Below are 27,752 nucleotides of genomic sequence, written 5' to 3'. Positions count from 1 at the left end.
TAGTAGTTTATTATTAATTAGTAAGTAATGTGGATTAAATAATGAATCTAATTAATTATATATATGTGCGTGTGTGTATATATATTATCTTCGTCTTCACCTTACACAAACACTCTGCCTCACTCTTCACGTTCCTCTCTTGGACGCAAATCTCATTTTCTTTTTACTTCTCAAAAATCACAGCTTCTTCCTTCGGTGAATTCACACGACATGTTTTATTTCTATCTGATCTAATTAGCTAATATTGTTTCCTCCATTTAGTTTAATTCTCTACAGAAGCAGAATTAGGTTTATCTTCCCTGTTTGGTTTCCGAGAAACTGCGAAAGAACGCCAAAGAATAAAAAACCTTCTTGTTACAATAAATATTATGTTTTCGTCAAATCGTTTATTTTTTCACTGATTGGATTGTTGTTAAAATCAAAGCCACATTTGGCTACACCGGTTTTCTTTATTCCTCCTCCTCCATTTGCCAATTTTTTTTTTTTTTTTTTTTTTTTTTAAAAGAGTCGGAGGACGAGAAACTTTTGGAGTTTCCTCGTATCTTCTTTCGTTTTCTTCCGATTTCTCTGCAACCAAACCGGGGAAGTCGGAAGTTAAGTGATTGTGAGAGAATGTTGGGGACAGCGTCGCAGTTCGGCCAAGTTCGTGGAGAAGATCGGTTTTATATTCCGGTAAAAGCAAGAAGAAACCAAAATCACAGACAACGGCAACAACAACAGAAACAAGAACAACAGCCGAACAAAACTAATAAGAGCGAAGATAAAGGGAACTCTCCATCATCAAAGATCAAGGTTTTTGGTACTGATAATAGGAACAATACTAAGGAAAATTCAAGTATAACGTCGGTGCCGGCTTCAGAACCACCTTTGCTTTCACATAGCAACCTTGACAGGTTCTTGGAATCCACCACACCTTCAGTTCCAGCTCAGTACTTGTCTAAGGTTGACTTCTGTTGTCTCTTTTAGTTGCTATCTTATGTTTGTTACTCTGGGGACGTGAAAAAAGAACAATAAGATTCAATATTTTCAATAAGGGTTTTGTCTATACCTTATGCTTGGTAGCCGAAGAAGTTTAGGACTGAACAGTTGTGAACTTTTCTCGACTAAGCATAACTCTACAGTTTCACATGGTGGAAGCTTGTTTTTCATGGAAATATTGATAAAATTTGGGGAAGTTATTTGTGAATTAATACACTGAACATAAGTTTGTTATATTTCATTGTTATTTGGGACTGATGACCCTGATACTTTTACTCATGTAAGTAACAACTGGCTGATGTTTTTCCTTCTGACAAAGGAGAACATAAGGCTTAAGAGTACTGATTTCTAAATTCAGGAATTGGCAATTTACTACCTACATAATTTGTTTTCTTAATAGCATTGAAATTTTTGTACTGGTCTAGACAACCATGAGGGGTTGGAGGACTTGTGATGTTGAATTTCAACCTTACTTCACGCTTGGTGATTTGTGGGAGTCTTTGACGGAATGGAGTGCTTATGGAGCAGGAGTTCCTTTGATACTTGAAGGGGGCGATTGTGTTGTTCAGTATTATGTTCCATACTTGTCAGGCATCCAGTTATATGGTGAATCTACACAAGCAACTGTGAAGTCAAGGTATTGGTTGTTGCCTAAGCCTTTGGTCTTTTTAAAAGAAGAATAAAGTTTACCTCGTTTCCTGTATGCGGTATTTGATTTATTCTCTAAATGATTTCTAGACTAGTTTATGTGTTAGGTGGAGGTAGAATGACTTTGAAATAATTTTTTTTTTTGTGTTGCATATTTGTTGATTTATACTCATAATTCTGGTGCAAATGACTGAAAGCGCTACATTGATGAATCTTTTGATGTTGCAGATAACACACAGTTTCTTTTGAACATGGTAATCTGCTTCACGTGCTGACATAAATATTTGTTTGTGTTAGTTTTGCTGCAGCCTTCTAGTAAACTTTGTACATCGAATTATTCTTGTCCACGAAAAAGTTGTTTATTTGTAACATGAAACATTGAGTAGATTTACCACCAAGGAATTATGTGCTTTGTTATGACTGTCCAAGGCAAATGTTGGATGTCTTTGATATGCATAACTAGACAGCCAAGTATCTTTTTTGTGACTTGTTAATCAAAAGATTGTTAAAATGATTCTGTTTTGAATTTTCAGCGCCACACTATGATATATTGTGGACTCTTATAGATCGGTTTTCTTGCACCTTTCTACTCTCACTCTAGTTTCTGCTCTTTTTTCTTGCACTATCACATATCTCTTTCTTTTGCTAACATTTCTTCTCACCTGTCAGACAAGTTCCAGCTCTGATTCTGCAATTTACATCTGGTTTCTTTTTGCTGTTTATTCTTCATATAGTAACTTTGTTATATCGTGTATGATATGATCTATTAGCACACAAAAAAAGTTTGACAATCTCATGTTGCTAGGCAAGCTGGGGAGGACAGTGATGTTGACTATTACAGAGACTCAAGTAGTGATGGAAACAGCGATTGTGAAACTGAAAAATGTTTAAAATTTTCTAAGAAGTATCGTAGCCGCCATCATAAAGGAAATGAGGTTTCTTGTGCAATGAGCTGCTTGTCTGTAAGTGATGAAAATAGTACAGTAGAAGAAAGCATTTCTAGTGATGATAGTGATGCTGGAGGTTCCCGAGGTCAATTGTTGTTTGAGTTTCTTGAGCGTAATACCCCTTATAGCCGCGAGCCTTTAGCTGACAAGGCTAGTTACTGTCACATATTCCACTCTGTGAAGTTTTTTATTTGACTGCTGCATTACCTGCCTTATTTATCTGCTGCATTTTCATGACAGATATCTGATCTTGCTTGTCGGTATCCTGGATTAAAGACATTAAGAAGTTGTGATCTACTGCCTGTCAGCTGGGTATCTGTTGCATGGTAAGGATATTGCAATCTTTATGGTCCAACTGTTTATATCATACAAACATATTTTTTATTTCATGAAAATTTTGCAGGTATCCTATATACAGAATACCAACTGGTCGAACATTAAAAGATTTGGATGCTTGCTTTCTAACTTATCATTGCCTTTCCAACCCCATGAAAGGTAATCATGACTTATGATTATTTCAGTAGATTAGGACACTGGCTATGCATAAATACATCCACAACACTCAAATGCATATTCAAATGCAATTTTGTCAATGTGGCCCTTTTTATTTTACTTTCAAAATCATATACTCAACCTTGGCATGTAAGATGGATAATCAATACTGGGTTTTTGCATGCTGCTTATTGACAGTCTCCTTGGTTTTACCTATTTTGAGGGCACTTATCCTTTCTAGCCTGTTCTCGAACAAAATCTTGGTTGTTATCATGGTTTCCTTAGCATCTAGATTCTAGAGTCATGAATTACTTATTGGGTTGGTATTTAGTTCTCACAAAAAAAAAAAAAAATCCAGAGGCTTTTATGCACTTAAGGTTTAGTTGTCAAAAAGATTTATATGCATGGTGTTTGCCTTAATTAGGGAGCCAGCACTTAATTTAGGGCATATTTCTATTTCTGTTTCATTTCCTCACAGTGTCTTTTACACACGCACATATACATATACGCTGAAATAAATTTGCATGACTTATTTAGATTTGAAACCTCTATTATAAATGCTGACATGCCATGTATACTTGAAGGAGTGTGCTTTGTGATTATGTATGGTGTACAGTTTCTTTTTGAAACATTTCTAAGAACAACTCTAAAAGAATAAAACAAGTACTAGAAGGATGCTTTAAGGAGGAAAAGAGGAGCTTGTTCTGGAAACAGTTGCCAAAATTTTATTAGTGAAATACTGATGAAACACATTTGAAACGTCAAATAAGCAATGAATTTTCCTAAGACAAAATATAAAGAAAAGGTCAAGTGGCACTTGGTTTGCAATATCATGTAAAGAGGAAGGTTCTTTCCTGGTAGAAACTTCTGCCTACTGTTTAGCTAGTTTGTGCTGATTCTTTACGGGCATTTTTATCTGTCTAAAATGTTTGTCATTGATTTCTTTCCTTTTCATGGAAGGATAGGATTCCCTCTCCTCTTTTTTCTCTATGATTTTTTTTTTCAAAGAAAATAAATTTTTAGTTAAAGTGGTAAACAGAACAATATGCATGATCATGGACTTTTATACTCGTCTAGAGTAATATATTTTTGGGTTCCTATAGAATTCAAGGTTTATAGGCAATCATTCTCCTACACGAAAATTCTTGATATTTTAGAATGATTTGTCTTCGTTTTTTTATGTATCAGGTTATATGGTTTATATGCTGAGATATAGTGAATTGGTGCAGGTACTGGAGGTAGCCAAGCTCCAATAGTAGTCTATCCCAGCGAGATGGATGGCGTCCCAAGATTTTCCTTACCTACTTTTGGAATGGCTTCTTATAAATTCAAAGGATTGCTGTGGACAGATAATAAGGCAAGTGAGTATGAACAGGCCAATTCCCTCATGCAGGCTGCAGACAGGTGGCTAAGACTGCTTAGAGTCGATCACCCAGATTTCCAGTTCTTTGCATCACATGGGACGTATCCCAGGTGAAATTCAGAGATGTACTACTGCCAAGAATGTGTCATTTCTTCACACCAAAAAATAATGCCGATAAGCAAAACGTCCTGGCCAAAAAAGTAATGCTCATAAGCAAAACATCCTGGCAAAATCCATGGTCGAACAAAAGTTAAATATCTTCATTAAGTTCTATGACAGCATGCTACTGAGAAGATATTATTTGTATTTCTGCAACTGATGAAAATAACCGCTGGGGGTGGGGGTGGGGGGACATTTCGGGTTTCAAATGACGAAGAAGATGGTAGAGAGCGAAGTTTACAACACAGAGGAAGCAACAGATGCAAAGATATATTCTAAATGAAGTGTGAGAAGGCAGCTAACAAATAGGAAGACGAAACAAAGCTGCTGGTAAGAATAACCATATTTTGCCTGTTAAGATAGAGAAGATACTAGGGATATATTTTCGTGATGCCATATAGAGAACATAATAGGAGTATATCCAGTTACCTCTCTAACTTCCTTTGCTGGAAGATAATAGGTATATCCATAGTTTTGTCAAGACTTGGATGTTGGAACTTGTTGATCTGTAAGTGCAACAAGGCTTGGCGAGGAACTTCCCTCTGATAGGGAGACTATAAAAAATGCATTGATTTTACTTATTTGGTGTTTCTAAATTAAATTATCTATATATATATATGTTTGTCTTTTTTTTTTTTTGGAAGAAAATATGTTCTTGTGTTGCATGCATATTATTAAATGTGTATTTGATGCAATATCATCAGTGGGAAAATTGATGCCTACTGAATCCGGTATTATCATTGCTTGGGGAGTGTAAGGCTGCAGTGCAGTGAAAGATGAATGTGACATTACTGTAAGCTGCAATATATCTGGCGGCTTTCTACCACAGCCTAAATGTTTTCGTGTTAACGAGTTTTGGAGCCTCATTAGCTTGATTTCGTTCGGACTGGGAATTGATTGATGCTTGGTGGAAAACTTGTCTGCTTTCTACTTGACCAAGTTCTACCATAATGGGAATGCCATCACATAGATCAGCTGCTGGTTGTATTTTACATGGGTCAAATGAATAAAGTGAATTTAGATTCGAAGCAAAACAATGATGTGAAATAATATTCTCCCAACCATAAGGAGAACACATAAATACAACAAAAATGTAGTCTTACATTTGGTTTCAAAAGTAAATAATGAAAGAGGACATTCCAAAGCTCCGAGCTGAGTTGGGATCTTGATGTGGTGTTTATAAATAACCCAAACTCCAAGGGTACCTTTTAAAATTCAAAAATTTAATGGGAAACTAATGGGATAAGCCAAAATTTTGAAGGAGGAAGGGACCCTTCGGCAAATTCGCTCTTTTCCTTTTTGTCTTGTCGGAAATAATTATTAATTGTGATTAATTAAATTAAAACCGTTAAAAGACTTGATACTCGGTCCCCCTTTTCCTCGGCGATTAAAACACTGGCGTCGAAACAATCGGCGATAAATCAATTAAAAAAAACAGACCCCTCGAGGAAAAGAGAAACTAGCCGTTGTGCTTCTCAAATTCAAAATCTCTCTCTTCACGTATAGGCCACAGCTTTTCATTTTCATCAAACCTCTCTCTCTCTCTCTCTCTCTCTCTCTCTCTCTTCTCTGTATACTTCACCTTCCACCACGCTCCCCTCTTTCTTCTCTCTCTCTCTCTCTCTCTCTCTCTCTGTAGAAATCTCTCTTGCTTTCCATTTCTTCTGCTTGGCTGTCAACGAGAGCTGGCTGGTTGTATCTGAGGAATTTCTTTCGCTTCGGCCTCCAGATTTCTGTGCGTATGTGATTTCACTTCCTTAAATTTCTGTTTTATGTTTCTCTTGTTAGTCTCAGGTGAGATGTTGATGCTTAAAATGATTAGTTAATGAAAGAAGTGGAACTTGCCTTCTTCGACGCTTGATTTGGTTACGTAGAACTCCGTGTAAAAAAAAAGAAATGGAAGCCTTTAAGTGATTTTCTGATCATTTGCAGTCTACTGGCAATAGTTATGCCTAATGATCATAAATCTTCGAATTATGTCGGCTTTTTGGTCTAATCAAGTCCAAAACTTGATGATATTATCCTCTGTGCTTTCTCTGTTTTTGGTAACTAAAGACGGAGAAATTTCCCCTTAAAAATTGGAAGAAATTAAACTCAGTACGATTTTATTTCCTTCTGTGAATCAATGAGATCATTTCGGATTAGTTTGATTTCCTCATTGTCATGGATGGAAACTTTTTTAGGTTTCCCCTTTTAGATTCAGTTTACGATCTCCAGTGAGTTCTTCTCAAATGCAGCATTCACTTATCGATCTCACGTACTTATCCATTTTCTCTTTCAGGTCTTTGTCCTCCATAACTGACCCCTTATTAGTTCTGACAGGTGCCTTATTGGATATCCAGAGCTGCCATAGATATATATTCAAGCCACTGTTGCACTTCAGAAATAGCAACTTCTTAGCCTCTTTTTGAAGAGGCCTCGGCCCTACTACTTGATCTTCTGAGTTCAATTACAGAGTGAGAAAGTAGATCTTGCTGGAAAAGATGACAGTCAGAACTCCTGGAACAACACCATCCAAGACTGATCGGATGCCAGTATCCACTCCTGGAGGGCCAAAAGCGAAGGAGGAGAAGATCGTGGTTACTGTACGGTTAAGGCCTCTAAACAAGAAGGAGCAGTCTGCTAAAGATCAAGTAGCATGGGAATGCGTTGATGATCATACAATTGTGTATAAACCACAACCTCAAGAACGTTTAACTCAGTCAGCCGCTTTTACATTTGGTAACTTCAGTGAATTTTCCTTTTCGCTTTTTTTTTTTTTTTTTTCTTTCCTTTTATTACAGTTTGACATGTTGAATTTTAAGGCTTTGTTGCACATTTCAGAAGCACCATTAAAATGTTGGGATTTTGTCTGCTTTCAGATAAAGTCTTTGGTCCTGGAAGTTTAACTGAAGCTGTATATGAGGAAGGAGTAAAGAAAGTTGCTTTGTCTGCCTTGATGGGCATAAATGGTACTTCAATATGATTTATATCTTTCTCATTTAGAAAGATTTTGTATCTCAATGAGCTGAATTTTCATATATCTCGGACTGCAGCCACGATATTTGCTTATGGACAAACTAGTAGTGGGAAGACGTACACGATGAGAGGAATAACTGAGAAAGCTGTTAATGACATTTACGAGCATATAATAAATGTAAGCTTGATAGATTTATTTCTGGTGTGGCTCGTTATTTGCTTACAAACTTGGAACAGAAATGGAATCTCGTAATTTGCTAAGATAATCTTTTGTTTCCTTGATAATTACCAGACTCCAGAGAGAGATTTCACAATCAAGATATCTGGACTAGAAATTTATAACGAGAATGTCAGGGACCTGTTAAATTCAGAATCTGGTCGTAGCCTCAAGCTTCTTGACGATCCAGAGGTATTTTCACTGTTTCCTAGTATTTTCAAATTTTAAGATATCTGATTATACGTGGCTCAACTAACTTCATTTAATGGATTTCTCTCAACTGATGCTTCCAGAAAGGTACTGTAGTTGAGAAGTTGGTGGAGGAAAAAGCAAACAATGATCAGCACTTAAGACATCTGATTAGTATTTGTGAAGGTAATTTGAAGCGCTCATTGGATTGAATTATGAATTTGCTTCTTTTCCTTCAAGTTAGGTGATAGAAAACTGATCCTTTGTTCTATTGTAGCCCAAAGGCAAGTTGGGGAAACTGCCCTAAATGATACCAGCTCGCGCTCACACCAAATAATAAGACTGGTGAGTGTCAAAGATCTTAATGCCTCAAGTAGATTTATTTATTGAAACATCCAACACTCAACTAATCTCTGGATGACTTGTAGACTATAGAAAGTACTCTCAGAGAAACTTCAGATTGCGTGAGATCTTTTGTTGCAAGCCTGGTAACAAACCGTGAAGTCTTGCCTTTTTATTTTTCCTTTCAACCTACTTGTATGAATCATAACTTTGACGTATGTTGGAAAATGAATTGCAGAACTTTGTAGATTTAGCTGGAAGTGAAAGAGCCTCACAGACTAATGCAGACGGTGCTAGGCTAAGGGAAGGATGCCATATAAACCTTAGTCTAATGACTCTGACTACCGTAATCAGAAAACTCAGGTGAGAATTTGTCAGAGAAGCCTAAAATTTCTCTTATTTCTCTTTGCAACCGTTTGACCATTCAACCTGACAGAACGGTGTTATTTAGAAAAACAATTCACTTGGCTATTTTGTCTTGTCGAACTCTTTGTAGTGTTGGAAAAAGGAGCGGTCATATACCTTATCGAGATTCAAAGCTTACTCGCATATTACAACACTCACTTGGTGGGAATGCACGTACTGCCATAATATGTACCTTAAGTCCAGCAACGAGCCATGTTGAACAATCACGGAATACTCTCCACTTTGCAACTCGGGCAAAGGAAGTCACAAATAATGCTCAAGTCAACATGGTACTGATTAATTCTTTTCTCCTTTCTTTTTTTGTTGGTACATTTTACTGCTATCTGAACATGAATTTGATTCCTGAGATCTTTACACCAAAAATTCTATTAGGTCGTTTCAGATAAGCAGCTAGTAAAGCACCTGCAGAAAGAAGTAGCCAGGCTAGAAGCAGAGCTGCGCACTCCTGATCCATCCAGGGAAAAAGATTTGAAAATTCAAGAGGTTCCTATTAGCATTAGAATTTTGAATTGGTTGTAAGCTAATATGAAAATTGAATGAATTAATGCATATGTTTTTCATTATCTTATTCTAGATGGAGATGGAAATTGAAGAACTGAGACGCCAAAGAGATCTTGCACAATCTCAGGTAGACGAGTTGCGCAGAAAACTTGAGGAGGACCAGCAGGTTTTCATCTCTCTCTCTCTCTCTCTCTTGTCCACTGCTTGTCCCTTTCTCGCCATTTTGATTTTCAACTTATTCTCTTAAGTTATATATGATTCAGAGCTCAAACCCATTTGAGTCTCCCCTCCAGTCAGTTAAGAAGTGTCTCTCTTATTCTGGAGTCTTGTCACCAAAAATCGATGGAAAGGAGGTAGTTCACAGTGATAGAACAAGAAAAACAATGTCAAGGCAGTCAATGAGGCAGTCATCAACTGCTCCTTTCATGCTTATGCATGAAATCCGCAAACTTGAACACCTTCAGGAGCAGCTTGGAGAAGAAGCAAATAGAGCTCTAGAAGTGCTGCAGAAAGAGGTGGCCTGCCATAGACTAGGTAACCAAGATGCAGCTGAGACAATAGCAAAGTTGCAGGCAGAAATAGGGGAAATGCGTACTGTAAGACCAGTGAAGAAAGAAGTCGAGGTTGGAAGTATGATAGCTCCAAACAAGAGTGTGAGTTCTAACCTCAAGGATGAGATAACAAGACTTCATTCACAGGGCAGCACTATTGCAGACCTAGAGGAGCAACTGGAAAATGTTCAAAAGTCTATAGACATGCTAGTAATGTCTCTTCCTAGCTGCAATACACAATCCAACGGTGAAGCAACCCCCGGGTCTAAGAATCAATCTAAGAGGAAAAAGTTACTTCCTTTAGCCTCAAGTAATGTTGTAAACCGACAAAATTTTATAAAATCTCCTTGTTCACCTCTTTCAACTTCCCGACAAGTTTTGGATTCAGATATTGAAAATAGAGCTCCAGAAGTCGATGATACTATCTCCAGAGAGATACCCGAATCTGACAAAGAGACTCCCACAATGAGTGAAGAAGGTGGCGATATCTCATCAAAGGAAGATACTCCAGTTTACCGGCGCCAAAGTTCAGTTAACATGAAGAAAATGCAGAAAATGTTCCAGAATGCAGCTGAAGAGAATGTGAGGAGCATAAGAGCATATGTAACAGAACTGAAAGAACGTGTTGCCAAACTACAATACCAGAAGCAGCTGCTTGTTTGCCAGGTATACAGGAATGATTTTATGCCTCCTATGTCATTGCCTTTCAATTTGGTATCCCGTTTCCTTTGAAAGTTTATATCTTGACTTTGTTACTTATCGTATGCCTCCAGGTGCTTGAGCTGGAAGCAAATGAAGCAGCTGGATACAATTTAGAGGATGATGAGAACACAATTGAGTCACAGGAACCTCAGGTGGCATGGCATATAACTTTTAAAGAGCAAAGGCAGCAAATAATTGAGTTATGGCATGTATGCCATGTCTCCATCATTCATAGGACGCAATTCTATTTGTTATTCAAGGGGGATCGAGCTGATCAAATCTACATGGAAGTGGAGCTCAGGCGTTTGACTTGGTTAGAACAGCATTTGGCTGAACTTGGTAATGCAAGCCCTGCTCGAGTAGGGGACGAGCCTGCTATCTCTCTAGCCTCAAGGTTCTCTTCTCTCTTTCTCATGGTTGATTTGGCACCGAAAGATTCCCTTGAGAAGGATTTATACAATTAAAAACATAAATTTATGCTTGTCTCTATGTGCAGCATCAGAGCATTGAGGCGTGAAAGGGAGTTCCTTGCAAAACGGGTTACCTCACGTTTGACTCCAGAGGAGAGAGATGCATTGTACATTAAATGGGATGTACCACTTGATGGAAAGCAGAGGAAACAACAGTTTGTAAACAAGCTTTGGATTGATCCTCATGATCCTAGACACATAGATGAGAGTGCTGCAATAGTGGCAAAGCTAGTTGGTTTCTGCGAAGGCGGAAATATCTCGAAGGAGATGTTTGAGCTCAATTTTGTGCTACCATCGGACAAGAGGCCCTGGATTATGGGCTGGAATCCAATTTCCAACCTTCTTCATTTGTGAGAACATACAATTTGATTGTAAGTACTTCCCATTCTGTACATGTAAATGAATTTTGGAGTTCTTTCTCCAATCTTCTGAAGTATTGGTTAGGGTGTGACTGTTTGAGCACACTTGGGAGGATGGTTTGGGTTGTTTGTTATCGTTCTTCTTTGTCCAATTTTTGTAATCTTCATGTTCAAATAAAGCATTATTGATTCATTCATTTTTCATTTGATTTAATCTTTTCGAGCAGAAGTTCTGGCCGGTGTGTACGCAATATCTTTGAACTACAGAAAGTTCCTGAAACCTCTTTACAAAGAGGAACAGTATTTGAATCTGAAAGAAACCAATTTACTGGGAGAAATTGTTGGGTAGTCCTATAGCATGACTGAATGACTTAAATTTTAGCGGACAGAGACTTGGTTTTGGAAAAGAAAGGAAGAAATACACAGTAATTTCCATAGTCTTTCACAGTTAAATCAGTCGGGTTGATCACTTTCACCTAAACAGATAATTCTTTGTTTGCTCGTTAATTTATCACACTGCGTGATCCGAGTCTGAAACCCAAGGCATATATATCTTTGTTCCTTACTCATTTCTGCAAGAAAATGATTGGTGATTCATGGTTCTATCATCATAATGAGTTTAGCTCTCTATGTTTCTTTTTCTTATTCTATGACTGACTAAAACTTCAGGTTCTTGGGATTTATAGTTATTCCTTTACATTCAGTTCAAACTGAGGGGCACCTGAAAGCTCTGGAATGCATCTGATTGAACTTTTCAATACTAGTCTATCCAAATACATGATTGATTGAATTCTTCCAGGTACCATCTTGATTTTTTTACCAGTGGTCTATTGTCCAGTGAAACTGATTTTGTTATTAACCGGAAGAAAAAATCATGTCGTCATTTGCAGCCATCTGTTCCTTTTGTCCATTCTTACTCTTAAGCTTCTTAAAGAAACTAGCAGCTACCCAGAACTCAATACTCCGAGAAGCTTTACAGAGAAAACGGATATGCACTTCACTTGCTGATTAACTGTTAAAAAGATTTAATGAAATAGCAAGTGGAGAAGGCATTATGCTAATATCCAACATTGATTTCCATTACAGTACTGAGCTTGCAACAATTAGAACATGATGAAAATCACACCAGAGAAGACCGGAACAGGAAAGACACTTCAGACCCATTACAGAAACTACCATAACATGGCATCAATCTCACACCAGACAGAGCTCTATATATATGTATAATATAAATTAACAACTATGTAATCTCCCACCCAACAGAGTATATGTAAGAAACACATGTAAATGTAGAGAAACAGACGTGAAAATAGCTTACATATATAAATATATAAGTGATTTAAGTCTTAGCAGGTGGGGAAGGGTGTGCCACAAGTTTTGGCAACTCGTTTGGCATTTGGTGTGTTAATGAATTTCCTGAGAGTTTGATTCTTCATGTACTGGCAAAGACAAGGCCTCTGTTCTCTGATCTTGGTGCAGCAGAGCTTGGTTGGTGGAGAAGAAGATGTGATTGCACTGACACAAGAGCTTAGCTGGGTGGGTGTGCAGGTGACCGCCATTGAAACCTCTGCTTCCGCCAGAAGAAGTACCAGAAGGGTGAAGACTGAAATGTGTTTTGCCTTCATTTGGTATTTACTTTAAGAAGATTTTTGCTTTCTTGGGTGTGAGAAAGAGAGGTAGTGGTGAGTTTCTGGTGGGATGCCTCACATTTCAATTTATAGAGTTGGAAAGCCAGAGATCAGTCAAATATTGATATTAGTATTAAGATCAAACTGATGTTTGTTAAATTTGATTATGTTTTTAATTAAAATACAAAAATCACATCAAGGAGAGATCCAAAGCAAATTAAAGCAAGAGTGAAAGGCAGCTTCATGTCATTAACCTCTAGTGTGGGTTAATTACTGATTGTTTATTGACTAATTTACCAAAGCAACTGTGAAAATTAACTTCTTCTTTTGGTCCCACACTCCTCTAAATCCATTAACTTTATATCTAAACATAAGTTAAGAAATTGCTTTAAAAATTAAATAAAAAGAATATATACATACGTTACACATTATAAAATTTAATATATAAGATAATAGATTATAAAATTTTATTAGATAAATTTTATCAACTAAAAATATAATTAATACTCTTTAAATTTTGTTTTTATATAATTTTTTTACAAAGTCTTACAAAAATATAATTAGTGCACTTTATTACATAAAGTAAAATTTGGTGTTATTTTTTATATAATGATAAAAAATTATTCTATAATTATATCATGTACTGAGAATTTAGTCACGATAATATATATAGTAGTAATATTATATTTATATATTTATAGAGTATGGAGGTCAAGTGTGATTGACCCTACATAGTACATATACTACCCATATAGGAAGCTACCTTTGATGCACACTCACACACTTGTCATCATACTATACACTAATTGGCTCAATCATTCTTAATTTCATATAATATTAATCGAAAATAGTACTTGTACCATATTATATGTATCTTTGTGTACATATATATATATATATATTCTAGCTTGTAATAGCCATTAGATCACGTCGGAATCTACTCATTATATTGTGTGTGTGTGTGTGTGTATATATAATTGGAGGAAAGTATAAGGGTTGTATTGGCAATGATTAGCATGATACGGCTGCGTGCATCCACCGAATTAAATTGTACAAGAGAGATCACATCAGATGTACTCCCACATCGATTAGCTTTTTTTGTTTTTGGTTTTCAAACTTGGCTACCAATCAAATCATCGACTGCCTTTCGGTGCTCTTTTCAGTTTTTATTTTCTCTATTTTTTTTAAGAAGAGAAAATAAAACTCGAAACCCACATGAGTTTTTCTAAATATGAACAACATATATAACACAAGCAAGATTTAGTTAGTTAATAATGGTAAAATTATGAAAGAATTTTTTAAAATTATAAGACCCAATTACAATATTTATATACTTAAAAACTTTATGTAGATTGTATATATATATATATATGGATAAACCTTATTATAATTGGAATGTGAGATCATTCAGGAGCATGCTTGTACATAAAAGAGGAATATAATGATTGGATTTCAATGGCTAATCGCTGTTTCCATCTTAATTATTGTTACTACTAATGTCTGATGTAACTACAATTATATTCACTCACCTTTTCACCAAGTGAAATATATACATAATTACTTGTATGTAGTTACATTAATTTAATGAGTTTTAGACATTTCAATTTTATTTCATTTATAAACTTGACAAAGAACCCTCAATGGGATCGAAGGGGTTTAAAGAGAGCACGAGTTGACTTTCATCACATACATGTACACACACACACATATATATATATATATATTATACCCATTATGCATATACAAAATTTTTGTTGATATAGACAGATTATACACATAGGTGGTGAAGGATGATATGAAAGGGTGAATTTAAAGTGGAAATTAGAGTGGTTGAAATGGATGATTATGGTGGTGGGGGCCTAAAATCAATCATTCCCCTCTCAACTTTCCATCTTCACGCTTACTTCTCTTCTGTAAATTTACTTCTTTAATTAATTATAACCATTCCATAGTGCTGCTATAATCATTGCTTTATTCCACTTAAAAAGTTTTCCCCTTCTATTTTTAAACTACAATTATTAATATATATATATATATATATTCAATTCTATAACCACAAAGATTAACAAGTAAAATTACTAAAAATATTTACTTTAAATTTAGATGGCTATCTTCATCTAAATCTCCATTTCATTTGATATTTTAGCTAAATTTTTTATTAAAAAAAAATGAATCAATTTTACTAAGTATAAAAACTATGTTGGATGTAAAATTAAATTAATATATAAAATTACATATTTGTAAACGGAAGATGGTGAGGATTATTAGGCATGCAAATGCAACAATTTACTTTTGCATAGTGTTGGAGGAGATGAGAGAATAAAGATCAGAAGCTCCCTTTTGATCATTTAGGAAATCTACTACTTTCCTATTTAGTATTTACTGTGATTCTATACAAGTCTGTAATGGCAAATAGAGTTAATGTCAAACCACTATTTCAACTCAAAACCCTCAGCTTTTTGAATCCATCATCTTATTTAGAACTTAAAATGCATTATTTCAATTCCACAGAGTAATTGTTCTTGTCATTATAATACAATTTTGCAGTTTTTCTCTTTTAATTGACTTTTTTTTTTATATATATAAAAGAATTCTTGGTTTATTGCAAATATCATTCTAATGCACTTCACCGTTCAGAATTGTGAATCTGTGATGGGAGTAAAATGATACACATATACATACTAATAATACGTGCATATATGTACGTATGCTACATGCATATTGCCAAAATGATATCAGCCATCAAAAAGATATTACAGGACAAAAACAATTGTCATCAAGGGTTCTTGCCAGAGTCGCTGCAGGATTCAGGATGAGAGGGTAAAGCTAGAAGAATGCGTGGCATATGCAGAGACATCATTAAAACAATTACATCAGATTTCACCACAACAAGGACATAGAACAAGTGATGATTCTATCTCTAGAAGCTAAGTTCAGATACCTAAAATTATACAGTTCTGACACTCATGGCCAAAACCGACTTTCAGTAAAGAGATTTTCCTAAAGCAACATACACTGCACTACTCTCTGTGAATTTCTTTAACCCGCACGCCGACACTCTTTATCCCTGCTTATATACTTGCCAGCGACCCCTAAAAATAAAAAAAAAATCTTCTGCTTCTATTGAAGTTTACAGTAAGCTCCTTGATCACACAGTTGGACAAGAGTAACAAGCATTTATTATGGTTGGCTCTGCAGGTGATAGATAAGATTGCTTGGATGTAGAAGAAGCATAAGAAGAACTTACCTTTGAATTTTGGATAAAAACTTGTCAAGAAGATAGATTAATTTATAACGCAGAAACCAAGGGCGAATATGGAGCCAGTTTCACAAATGTAAGATTCATGCAGAAAAAAAAAAAACGTCTTGAACGGGGTAAAAGAGGCAACTTAGTGGTAAGTGATCCTTTCATTTTGCCACTTCACCTTCTTTTTCAACGGTTTACCAAACATGCCTGGTGTTATTTCTGACCAGTAAGTAGCAATGAAGCAGCCTCTATTACAACAATGGTAAAGCAGAAGCACAACTAATATTAAACATATCTGAAAAGCAAAATTGACAGAGAGTCAAAGATTTACCATTCGGCACTATCCCAGTGTAAAAAACCACCATGACCTCTAGCATTTGTAAACTTGTAAACAGCACCAAACACTGCCCAGAAATTAACCACGAATTTTCAAATAGCCAAAATGTTGCAAAATTAAAACATAGGCATGCCAGGTTATTTTCTGAGTAAAAATCAAATTCCATGCGTTCTAAAGTTAAATATGTAGGCAGAAAGTACCTTCATAACCCTCAAGAACTGGATCTTCAGATAGAAGTAGCGGTGTGTCTAGGTCAATGTGTCTGCACAGTATCCTCCCAAATCAAAACTTGAACAATAAATATTCAAAGCAGAAACAAGTGTTTATTGTTTCTTTTTTTTTTTTAGTTCCCAAGAATGAACAAATACGTACTTGAAACACCCAAGGCCAGCAGCAAGATGACCAGCAAAGCCCATAGCTAATCTAGTTTCAACCATACCACCAATCATCAGATTTAGTTCTGATGCTCTAGCCACTTCAATAATTTCAAGGGCCCCAAGGACCCCAACTTTAGCAAGTTTAATGTTAACCACATCTGCAAGATCTGCTTCTACTATTTTCTTAAGGTCAGCTAAACTACGACAGCTTTCATCAGCAGCAACGGAGACGCCATATTTATTTTTTGCAACATGAGTAACATAACCAAGACCTTCCCAATCGTCTCTATGAACAGGTTGCTCAAAAAGAGCAGGAATAACACCCATTTCTGCATGAAACAAAGAACCTGAGCTTCAGGAATAAAGAACGCTAGATACTAATAAACATGCATAGACAATAGAGGGACATTCATGCACAAGCCAGAAGTTCAATGTTTTGCTCTCAGTTTACCTTGAAGATGCTACGCAGAATGAGAATTTACACAGAGTAGAATAATTTACCATGTAACTTTTCAAGAACTTCAACAGCCTCCCTTGGTTTGTAGCCTTCATTAGCATCCAAAACAAATGAACAATTAGGATGAGCTTCACGTATAGCCTGTAAAACTTCCATGTCTGCCTTCAAGTTCTTTCCCACCTTCAGCTTCAGAGTTGTGAATCCTTGTTTGCGATACTTTGAAGCCAACTCGGCAGCTTCAGCAGGGGAAACAATTGGAATCTGCATATTAAAAAGTCAGTGAATGCTATAGTTTTGTTGTATTGAACATAAAAGTATATATTCTTGGTAATGAGACAATCATCAATAAGATAGGAACTGAACTGTTATATCGGTGGTTATAGCATTTGAAACTCCGCCAAATAGTCTCCACAGAGGTATGCCAATACTATTGGCAGCTGCATCAATCAATGCCATCTCGACACCTGCCCTAACCTTCAAAAGAATCAGTATAATGAGAACTACAGAACCTCTCACTTTCAAAGGTTATAGATGTCAAAGCAAATACATAAGAAAGTTTAGGTTCAGTTTATATTAACTATGCACGGAACAAATAAATTCACATATCCATCAGAATGATGGAATTGCTGCATTTGTTTACCAAAGTTGTCCAAATAAAAATAAATACAATTCTGGGAGAAGTACAATTACATATTCAATTCCTATTTAGCATTTGCCTGTATTAACAACCATGAAAGCGAGTCCTATGATGCTACTTTGTGGAAACAATTTATAATTTACTTTGCCAATACTTCTAAAGGGAATGCATACAGAGAATCCCTTAAAGTATTTCATACGTTACACTTACTTATATTGTGCGAAGACATAATTATTGAAAGCTTCAGCCTAATTGGAGCCACTCATTTTAACACAGAATCTTTGCCTATGAATTAGTAAAGCAAATATCTTTCTGTTTGAAAGAACACAAGAAACTAGCATGAATCACTTAGACACATCCAATTTCTGAGAAAACCATGAAAAGATTGCTATTCCTTCCTTTAGTTACAGCTTACAAGAAAATTAAAAACAATGAAGATCACGGTAATATGTGAGTATGACCATGAACGCTACACATAAAAACAGAGAGCACTAGTGACAGTATGATTACTCACAGAAGCAACCTCATGGCCATGAAGAACTTCACCAACTTCCCCCAGAACAGCAGCGAGGGTCATCGGCGGACTACTTCTGAGCAACTGACAGACCTCTCTGGCTTTAGCCATGGCTATCAGCTGATCCTCAGCAGTTACAAAAGGCAAAATCGGAGCCTCACCCCACCCAACACACCCATTATCCAACTCTATCCTAATTGCCACATTCTCAACTCGGTCAAGCCTAGAAGAAGCAATAGTAAAAGGAGCAATAAGCGGCACATTCAGCGGCCTGCTCTGTGCTCTCCGAACATTTACAGTCAGAGTTTCCATAAGATTCTTGAAGCCAAAGGTCGCCTCCGTTTCCGCCACTGCCTTCGTTGCAAAGATCCTGCAAATGGGTTGCCAGGTTGGTTTTGAATAATATGAAGATCCTGGGTGTTTGGGGACTGACCCAAGAAAGGGACGGAGAGAGTCAATTGAGGGACAGGCCATCTGGGTATATGGGGAATTAGGGATTTTGGTGATTTTTGATTGGATTTTGAGGGAGATATGTGAAGAGCTTCCATTGTTTTTCTTTCTTCATTTTTTTGTTGCTGATTGGAGGAGAAGGAGAAGTAAAAGGGCGGTCGGGTTTTCAGTTTTTTAAAAGTCGGTGATCCTGACGTTCTGTTTTTGAGTTTTCTCATTGTCCTCTGGTAGCTCACGGGTATACATAAATATTATAAGAGCAGAAATTCAACAAGTTGTGTTTATAAAATATATTTATGGTTAAGATATGTTTAAACTAAATTAGATTTTTTATTTTCAGAATTATAATTTATCTACATTGATTGTATAACCCTTGGATTTTCAATCGTTTATCATGGTTACCGTTGGATTCTTTTTTTTTGTTGTTCATTACAAGTGAAGATACCATTTTTGCTTGTGATATAAGCTTACTAAGTTTAATTAAAAATTAATTTTCTCTAAACTAATAGCTCTAACAACTTTATGGTGGATTTCTCAAATGCAAAAAGAACTCACTCATCTGTACTCTAACTTTAATTAAGATACTGGTACGATTTTTTTTGTAAAGATTTCAAAAAAATTTATAATTTTTCTACCATATCTCAGTTTCAAAATTGTGAGAAAAAGTTAATGCTAATGCTTCTGCAATTTCTCACCTCCTATTTGAAGAAAGGTAGAGAGGTCATGGAATGCTTAGATACCTACTGCAAATGTTGGGTGGAAGAGCCACTGTTATCAGATCAGTCATTAATGCACTTTCTATTTGTTGGCCTAGTACCCGACTCTATTTTGTACTGCTCTTGTGGCTTAATTTTTCTTTAATGCAAAGTTTACTTCATCCGAACAAAAAAGAATGTATACACACACATGTATATCATTAAGTTTAAGATAAGAAAAAAAAACTATATACGTATTATCTATTGTAATAAATAATACATGTTTGAATATATCATTCCATTAAAGTCAAGACCATTCTACAAAATTGAAAGATTTATTAGAAAAAAAAAAAAAAAAAATTCATCCAAGAAGTCAACCTTACCCATCTTGGCTACTCTTTTTCTTTTGAGATTTATCTTTTATTTTCTAATGATAATTTTTTCTGACTTTACACTTGGAAGTTTTGTAAGATCATAAAAGTGGGTTTTAAGAGATACACACACACAGACATATAGAGAGAGATAAAGTAGTACTAGAGACATGTCAAAACAAATGCTCTCTCTTAAAAGCATTAAGAGAAGTAAGCAAGCAGTACGTACACACATATGTAGTCTAAAGGGAAACGAAACTACATTAATGGAAGTTAATTAGCTTCTTTTTTTTCTGGGTATTCTTGTGATATGTTATAATGAGGAAAATTAAGCTGTTGAACAAGAAGGAGAAGAATTAAAGTCATGCACCACAGGCTGCACCACAACCAGCAGCACATCCAGCACTATAGATTGTCGAATCATCAGCCGAACAAGTTTTCTCTTTCGAAACTCCATCCGCACATGACAAAATCGAACTAGCCATCATGCATAGACTCATCAAACCTAACCAGATCAAGAAGATCGTTAAGTAACTACGACCACCACCACCGTCGATCACACCAATATTTTCAGACCCATCAACGGCTAGAATTCCTCCCCATTGTCTCACCATCTACTCTCTTTTGGCTTCTCACCGCCTTGAGAAAATCTCCTCGTACTTACTTGGGAGGTGTTGGGTGAGAAGAGATGAGACCCATAAGAGGCCTTCTTATATAAATTTGCTCAAGAGGTCAAATTGGGGTGATATTATATTTCTATATTCTTGTTTAAAAAATTTGCACTAGAGTTGGCAGGCAAAAACATTAGAACTTTGACACGGAGGGGATAGTGGGTCAACTCATCCACCATAGCTAACACTAGAAATAGTAATTGGTATTTACATATACTCCCACTGTTTCTTGTCAGAGGAAAATTAAATAATGATTCAAAAAAATTCAATACATTCATTAACAAGTTTTCAATTGTAAATCGGTTTATTTAGATTCATTAAGAGATATTTAATTTCGGAGACTAATAGAAAAGTGACAAATTTTTCAATAATTAATGGGGAAAAAAAAAAAGAAAAAAAAAAGAACCGACATGACAATCAATTATAAGCTATTTTGGTCACAGTGCGCACATGTGATGAATGTGAGTGGTAAGCACTTACAAAACGCATTTAAACTTAAGTTAGTAATTACAACCCACTTTTTCATTTATTCCGAGACTTAATTACTTTAATTAATTAGTTAATTAATTAACTATCAAGCATGTTAAACTGGGGAATGTAGAAACTAGTCCGTAGTCATTCGTAAATTACCGAAAAGGGGATTATAAGGATTAATTAATGCAATTATTTGGTTAATTAGTGGAGGAGTAGAGTAGTCTATGGAAAAGTCTCAGCTTTATATATAAGCCCTTTTAAGGGTTCCATTTATTAATGCTTTGTGGAGGCCAATTAGGGATTGTTTTTGCTTATATCATTGAAAAACTCCAAAACAGGATTTGGATTTTACTTACACACACACACACACATATATATATATATACGTACATATTTATTGGGTGTTCTTCTTTCTGTGTGAATAATAATTGTACACATGTTTTGTGATTGTGGACTCATTTTGTTTGCTCCCATTAAGCATAAACATAAAGGAAGCTGCAGATATTAAATAATGAAATTCTGAATTGGAACACTAGTACCCCACTACTTCATTTTAATTAAATTGGGTATTTCTAGTAAAGTCATATATCTCCATTTTTAGTGGTTTCAAGTTTCATAATTTATCTGACTACCTCATTTTTTGTTGTAAAGCAAAACTACTTTTATTTGTTAAATAAGATAAAATATTGATATGTTTCGTGAATTATTTAAATCCTATATAGACACATGTTGAAATAACGAATAAAATATTTTATTTTATTGAAGCCATGAGTTTAAATTTTATTAAAAATATAAAATTTACTACTTTATAGATATATTATGAGTCAATAATATTCGATTCAATGTTAAAAATTAAATTCATTAACAGGGATGATGCGATTTAATTAATTTAACTGTAGAAATTATTTACCCCCCCCTGTGTAATTAAATTAATTACTCGTGTTTCTTTTCCTTTGCTGTTCCTCTTGGTATCTTGTCAAGAACATTTGAGTCAAGCCTCCTGTAAAATTTCTTCAGTTTCCTCATCATTTTTGCAGCAAGAATATCAACCTCATCCTCATATCGATCATATAGATACGGAATTAATAGCATCCCGACGAAACCTAATTGATTTTTTCCCCGGTAACCAACTTAATTAGCACAATTTAAAAACATTATCATGAAAATGTAGTATATATATATAGAAGAATATGGTAGCTAGATTCTTACTCAAGGCAAGTAGATTTACAAAGCTAAAATATGTTCCAATCACCGATAATATATAGAGAAACAGAATCATCTGAAAAAGAAAATTTCAGAAAGTTAAAATTCAAAAATTATAAAATAATTCTTAATTAAACGTAGTAATTACCAGAAAGAAGAGTGCTGGATCTTTTCCATTTGCAATGTCAAAGAACTTTGACAGGACCATATTGAATCTGATATGGAAGGTTGAAGCAGCTTCTCTGAAGGTAGATTCGTGAAGTAACAGTTCTGGTATCTTTGGTTTCTTCCTGATCAGATTTAATCAAGAATGTTATACGTCCGTTCATGAAATAGTTAAATGATTACATATACGTGCATGGGAATAATATATATATATACCATTGGAAGAATTCAGCAGCGTTGCACCAGATGAAGGCAATGAGCATTAAGGTGATGGAAAGATGACAGAGGAGGGTGACTAAATTGTATTCAGCAACCTCAAAAAGAAACCATATGGTTGTCACTCCTATTAATAATGTAGCTGATACCTTCTTGTCCTTCCATAACAATAAATCAGCAACTGCAAAAACTCAACACTTCTCAATTTTATTAGTCAATACAGCCACCAATATGTATTAATTCACCAACCAAATTTATACATACATATATATATATATAGATATAGAGAGAGAGAGAGGGAGAAGGGCCTTTTAGTTTTCATTTCTTTGTAATATTATATTAACTATGTAATATAAGTTGTTCACAAAATATTATTTAACTGAATAGTTGCTATGCTTGTTTTTTTGTTAGAAATCATAAATTCAAATTTCACTTGTAATTCTGTATATGTTTTTAGTTTGATATCATATTTATTGTGTTATTATTAGTATATAATGCAATAAAGTATGAATTTATTTAAAAAAACTCTCCTAATAAATAAATTTTCACTCACATTAGTTTATAATATTATTTTAACGTAATGAATTTCGTACACTACATATGACAGAATAACTCAATAAAACTCAAAATATAAAATATATGTGATGTCGACATATCAAGAGTATTAAAAACACAATATATAAATACCCAGTTAAGAATTAGATGGATGCAATTTGGGGTGATGTGAATTACAGCATAAACAGTAATGAAAATGTTTTATGTTTACCTGATTTAAGTCAAAGACAAGAACAAATGACATGTATTCATACAAAACGAAAATACCTTTTCCTCCTCCAAGAACAGAGCGGATAGGCCTTTGACGACCAAACAATCTACATGGTAAACCTCTCATCCTCTCATCATCAGAATCAGATGAAGATGTATGAATGCTCATGTTGATTTGTTGAATCCTAAATATGTTGATGATCAGTGATACTTATGATTAAATGAGCACCAAATCTCTATATATAATATATGTATATATGTATGAATTTGGAAGGGTGCTAAGCTTGGGGGAAAAGTAGAAACATAAACAAGAAAAGAATGGCTTGCTTTACATGGTGAACTCGGGAGAAAGGTAGAAACATATTAACAAGAAAGGAATGGCTTAGGCTTTTTCCAAGGTTGCTTTGCATGGTCACCACTACCAGAGGAGAAATAAAAATGAAGTACGTATTATGTTGTATATATTTTACGTATAATTTTCCTTTCTTCCAGATTTTATACTACCAGAATCAAAATAACTTTTTGAGTGGTGATGCATGTGTGTGTATATATTATACATATACTCATAGCTTTTTGGTCAATTCAAGTTGTTTCTTTTTCTTTTTAGTACTTAAATTTTCTTTAGTTATTTTCAGTCAAATTGTAAGTATATATAATCATACTTTAAAGTTCATGTAAGCGTATTTTGATATTTGATACAATAATCTAGTGTTGAAACCGATTTAGTACTTAAAAATTAGATTATTAAACTTTAGAAAATTGGATAAGAACCACTCTAATTATTGAAGTAGGAATTAAACCAAAATCGTTTAAAAGATAGAGATTGGATCGTCATACCCTCCACCTGTCTAAAAATACAATTTAGTATAAACAAACAAACAAGAAAAAGAAACTGAATAAAATAGTATATAACATGTATATTAATTTACTCTATATTTTTCAACTCTAAATTAAATATAAGAGAGAAGGAAGAGCTTTCAATCAACAACAAATCCCTGTTTTAAATTAAATATACAGTAGAAGAACTTCGATCACATATTTCTCACCGTTCAATCCAAACAAAATCAAACCCTCTCAGCAAATTATCAGAAATACTCTCTTAATTTCTGACCCAGAAAAATACTTTTTACAGACGAATAAACCTCTACCATAACATGGACAAAAATTCAAAACCCATTTGAGAAACTGGAGATGAATAATCAGGGCTGAAATTCAAACTCCAATACTACTCGAAACGCCGGAATTTGTATAGAATGTACGCCGCTTAGATGGCAGACTATCTGGTTCAATATCAGAAAAGGAAGAATAATCAGCAGCAAAAATTCTTTTCTCTGATCCACAACAACAATCCCAATTCTTCTTGGCACGAATCGTAGCCCTCCACGCGATCTTGCAAGGCATCTTGATGCAGCACCAGGCTACGGAGAGCGGGCAAGAAAGGCACAACAAACAAGCACTACAAGCAAATTCTGTAGCGGTGTTGTAGCATTTTGAATCTTTTACCTTTGAAGATGAACAAGAAAATGAAGTGATGTCAGCCATCGGGTCGGGTGATACCCTGAAGAAAGAACTTTCTCTGCAATTCAATTCAATTCAATTCTTTCGGCTTCTTTTTGTACCCTTGTTCTTTTTTCCACTTTTTATCACTTGGGGTACTCATGGGTCGAGTGCTTTTCCATGTCAGTCTCAGATTCTCATCAACTTGGCCTACTTTCCCAAATGTTACTAGATACGTCGTCGTTTCTTACTTGATTTTTCCACGTCGTCTACTCGAAACTTGATGCTTATCTTTTAGGCACCTAAAAACGATCAAACAGCCTGTATATAAAATGCCACCTGGATTAACCCCTTTTTTTTTTTTTTTTTTTTTTTTTTCCTTTTTTTGTGTCCCCTTTGAGAAACGTTTTTTCTTAATTTAGGTAATAATATTCTCGATAACAGTTTTTCTTTAAAAAAAAATAATAATATTTTTAAAAGAATTCCAAAATATTATCGATAACATGATTTGATATTTGACACTGTTAACGTAAATTATTTAAATTAATTTTCTTTAACGCGACTTAAGGAAAGTAAAACCAAAACATAATTTCACTCCGTTTTTTAAATACTAACGGAGTTAATATTATCGCACTATAACATTTTCTTCATAAGAAAATAATTACACATTTTCTTCTTTCCAATAAATAAACAAAAACCATACGAACAAAATAAGCTTTTAGCCTGAGATCTAAATTAATTGTCCTCTTCTTCGTCACTGAAACTATCAACATCTTCATCGCTCTGATCCCCGAACTCACGCGGATCCTCCATGAAATCAGTAACAGGTTTCTCCCGAAGCTCGTCCATCAGCTCGTTGTCGCTCTCCTCGTGCTTTCCTGATAGCTTCCTCTTCAAGATTGTCTCAAAAATGGATGAGATCGCCTCCTCATTTCCCTCCTCTGACTGCAAAAAGTTCTCGATTTGCTCTTTCAGCTCTGAAACCAAACAAATTCATGTATTAGACAATCCTTAATTTCAGTTTTTCAAACAAGCTGCAAATCAAGGAGCAAATAATTCGAGGAGTAAGGAACAATATTTGTTTACCTACTTTACTGGTGTCGTCAACTTCAACGGGGCTAGTCGTGTTCGAGGTTTGCGTGAACTTAGATCTGCTGAACCGATCAGACACAGAGGGGAAGAATATGAGTTTGGATTGAGACGATGCTACGAACGGTGGTACTAGGGAAGGAGAAGGGCTTGATTTGAGAGCGGGAGGAGAGAATAGGAAATTGAAAGTTCGCCTCATTGTAATTTTTAGGGTTTTACATAAAATGATCTTTGGGGTTTTAACGGATTGATTTTCTAATTAAAAAAAAAAAAACTATTTTATCGAAATTAATCTATTGGGTCAGAAGGCCCATTTACAAACTCGTACATTAATGGGCCAGGAAGCCCATACAAGGGAACCGCCTTGAGTTACCTGGAACGTTCTTCATCCTTCTAATTGGGTTAATCGTTAACTTGGCGCCATGGATACGGTTGAAGAAGCATCTGGAATTGGAATTTCTCTCTCTAGAATTCTCATCTCCGTCCTATAAATTCACGAACCCACCCTCTTTGTCACCATCGAATAATTTACTCGAGAAAAAATTAGCAGCAAAACAAACAAAAAGCAGAGATTTCTTAACCATGTCGATCATTCCAAGCATCTTTGGCAGCCGACGAAGCAACGTCTTCGACCCCTTCTCGCTCGACGTTTGGGATCCATTCAAGGATTTCCCCTTCTCTTCCTCGTCAATGTCGCGGGATAATTCTGCATTCGTTAACACACGGGTGGACTGGAAGGAGACCCCAGAGGCGCACGTCTTCAAGGCGGATCTCCCTGGGATGAAGAAAGAGGAGGTGAAAGTGGAGATAGAGGACGACAGGGTTTTGCAGATCAGCGGCGAGAGGCACGTGGAGAAGGAGGACAAGAATGATACTTGGCACCGCGTGGAGCGCAGCAGCGGGAAGTTTTCGAGGAGGTTCAGGCTGCCAGAGAACGTGAAGATGGACCAAGTGATGGCGTCGATGGAGAATGGGGTGCTGACCGTGACTGTGCCGAAAGCGGAGGTGAAGAAACCTGATGTTAAGGCCATTGAAATCTCTGGTTGAGAGCTTGGAAGCCATGGCTGTCAGAAATCCTTGGCGTTGTGTTATAGTATGTGAACTATTTGATAAAATGCCGATGTAATCTGACTGTATCTGAGTTTGTAATTGTAATGGATAATGTACATTCGACATTATAATAAAATAATAATATAAATAAAATAATTTTACTTGTTCTCGCCCTTAAAATAGAAAGCGACGTCGTATAGATTGAAATTTCTTTTTATTTGACGTTAAAAGGATTAAATTGGAATTAACGTAAATGTTATAATGAGTAATTAATAATAACAATAATTTAAGTTGAGACAGAAGCCTCGTGATAAGTGCTTTTGAAAGAAAATGGGAAATTGAAAGAAAGGGAATGGATGATGATGAGTAGAAGCAAAGCAAAAGAGAAGTCAACAAAAGTGGTTTATCAGCTTTTGCATAATAATAATAAAAGCACTTATCAGCTTATTTTTCTTCCTAATTTACACGCAACCCCATGAGAACTCGTGCTTTTCCATTCCCATAGATTATGAAAACATTAATCATGCTGCTTAACGAATAATTTTTTTATAAAAAAAAAACTAAACTAAACTTTGATTAAATTTATAATTTATATTTAATAAAATAT

General features: G+C 35.3%; 7 protein-coding genes across 17 annotated transcripts; 3 read left to right on the top strand and 4 right to left on the bottom strand.

Annotated features, from left to right (window-relative positions):
* The first annotated feature begins 89 nt into the window (after positions 1–89).
* LOC110823142 (uncharacterized) lies at positions 90–5,168 on the top strand. The gene is made up of 6 exons (XM_088210627.1): positions 90–942; positions 1,404–1,615; positions 2,432–2,723; positions 2,814–2,899; positions 2,977–3,068; positions 4,295–5,168. The coding sequence occupies exons 1-6, from the start codon at positions 613–615 to the stop codon at positions 4,540–4,542; spliced, it is 1,260 nt and encodes a 419-aa protein (XP_088066753.1). The 5' UTR covers positions 90–612; the 3' UTR covers positions 4,543–5,168.
* HIK (ATP binding microtubule motor family protein) lies at positions 4,778–11,506 on the top strand. 8 transcript variants are annotated; one of them, XM_022053457.2, is made up of 15 exons: positions 4,778–4,917; positions 6,910–7,308; positions 7,449–7,538; positions 7,623–7,723; positions 7,838–7,954; positions 8,056–8,137; positions 8,229–8,296; positions 8,380–8,439; positions 8,532–8,656; positions 8,790–8,988; positions 9,092–9,202; positions 9,294–9,386; positions 9,484–10,437; positions 10,545–10,867; positions 10,970–11,506. In XM_022053457.2, exons 2-15 carry the CDS (start codon positions 7,071–7,073, stop codon positions 11,295–11,297), a joined length of 2,889 nt encoding a protein of 962 aa, XP_021909149.1. In that variant the 5' UTR covers positions 4,778–4,917; positions 6,910–7,070; the 3' UTR covers positions 11,298–11,506. The 8 variants fall into 8 exon arrangements, with proteins under 8 accessions (XP_021909149.1, XP_021909153.1, XP_021909147.1 ...); XM_022053461.2 differs by having other exon boundaries at positions 4,789–4,917; positions 6,901–7,308; XM_022053455.2 differs by lacking the exon at positions 4,778–4,917 and adding an exon at positions 6,101–6,322.
* Positions 11,507–12,354: 848 nt separating this feature from the next.
* LOC110823340 (non-specific lipid-transfer protein 2-like) lies at positions 12,355–13,009 on the bottom strand. The gene has a single exon (XM_022053702.2). It carries the CDS (start codon positions 12,925–12,927, stop codon positions 12,649–12,651), a length of 279 nt encoding a protein of 92 aa, XP_021909394.1. The 5' UTR covers positions 12,928–13,009; the 3' UTR covers positions 12,355–12,648.
* Positions 13,010–15,665: 2,656 nt separating this feature from the next.
* CYP77A5P (cytochrome P450, family 77, subfamily A, polypeptide 5) lies at positions 15,666–19,174 on the bottom strand. Of its 3 annotated transcripts, none has more exons than XM_022053944.2 (7): positions 18,500–19,174; positions 17,712–17,822; positions 17,393–17,609; positions 16,887–17,220; positions 16,715–16,776; positions 16,509–16,581; positions 15,666–16,122 (listed from the first exon to the last, which is right to left on the bottom strand). In XM_022053944.2, coding segments are annotated over exons 1-7 (1,272 nt in total). In that variant the 5' UTR covers positions 18,974–19,174; the 3' UTR covers positions 15,666–16,121. The 3 variants fall into 3 exon arrangements, with proteins under 3 accessions (XP_021909636.1, XP_021909635.1, XP_021909634.1); XM_022053943.2 differs by lacking the exon at positions 15,666–16,122 and adding an exon at positions 16,185–16,396; XM_022053942.2 differs by lacking the exon at positions 15,666–16,122 and having other exon boundaries at positions 16,185–16,581.
* A 2,721-nt stretch (positions 19,175–21,895) lies between these two features.
* On the bottom strand, positions 21,896–23,740 carry LOC110823451 (Reticulon family protein). Of its 2 annotated transcripts, none has more exons than XM_088211830.1 (5): positions 23,567–23,740; positions 22,745–22,925; positions 22,512–22,653; positions 22,370–22,439; positions 21,896–22,290 (listed from the first exon to the last, which is right to left on the bottom strand). In XM_088211830.1, the coding sequence occupies exons 1-5, from the start codon at positions 23,676–23,678 to the stop codon at positions 22,094–22,096; spliced, it is 702 nt and encodes a 233-aa protein (XP_088067956.1). In that variant the 5' UTR covers positions 23,679–23,740; the 3' UTR covers positions 21,896–22,093. The 2 variants fall into 2 exon arrangements, with proteins under 2 accessions (XP_088067956.1, XP_021909526.1); XM_022053834.2 differs by having other exon boundaries at positions 21,896–22,263; positions 23,567–23,738.
* Positions 23,741–25,579: 1,839 nt separating this feature from the next.
* On the bottom strand, positions 25,580–26,304 carry LOC110823516 (coiled-coil protein). Its single transcript, XM_022053911.2, has 2 exons — positions 26,093–26,304; positions 25,580–25,983 (listed from the first exon to the last, which is right to left on the bottom strand). The coding sequence occupies exons 1-2, from the start codon at positions 26,292–26,294 to the stop codon at positions 25,742–25,744; spliced, it is 444 nt and encodes a 147-aa protein (XP_021909603.1). The 5' UTR covers positions 26,295–26,304; the 3' UTR covers positions 25,580–25,741.
* A 365-nt stretch (positions 26,305–26,669) lies between these two features.
* Positions 26,670–27,306, top strand: LOC110823515 (18.2 kDa class I heat shock protein). Its single transcript, XM_022053910.2, has one exon. The coding sequence runs from the start codon at positions 26,678–26,680 to the stop codon at positions 27,140–27,142; it is 465 nt and encodes a 154-aa protein (XP_021909602.1). The 5' UTR covers positions 26,670–26,677; the 3' UTR covers positions 27,143–27,306.
* Positions 27,307–27,752: the final 446 nt, after the last annotated feature.

Source organism: Carica papaya, chromosome 9 (assembly GCF_054855325.1).
Source record: "Carica papaya isolate Zhongbai chromosome 9, ASM5485532v1, whole genome shotgun sequence".
Taxonomy (NCBI): domain Eukaryota; kingdom Viridiplantae; phylum Streptophyta; class Magnoliopsida; order Brassicales; family Caricaceae; genus Carica; species Carica papaya.
Note: the sequence above shows the minus strand (reverse complement) of the source record. Positions and strands in the feature narration are given on the sequence as shown.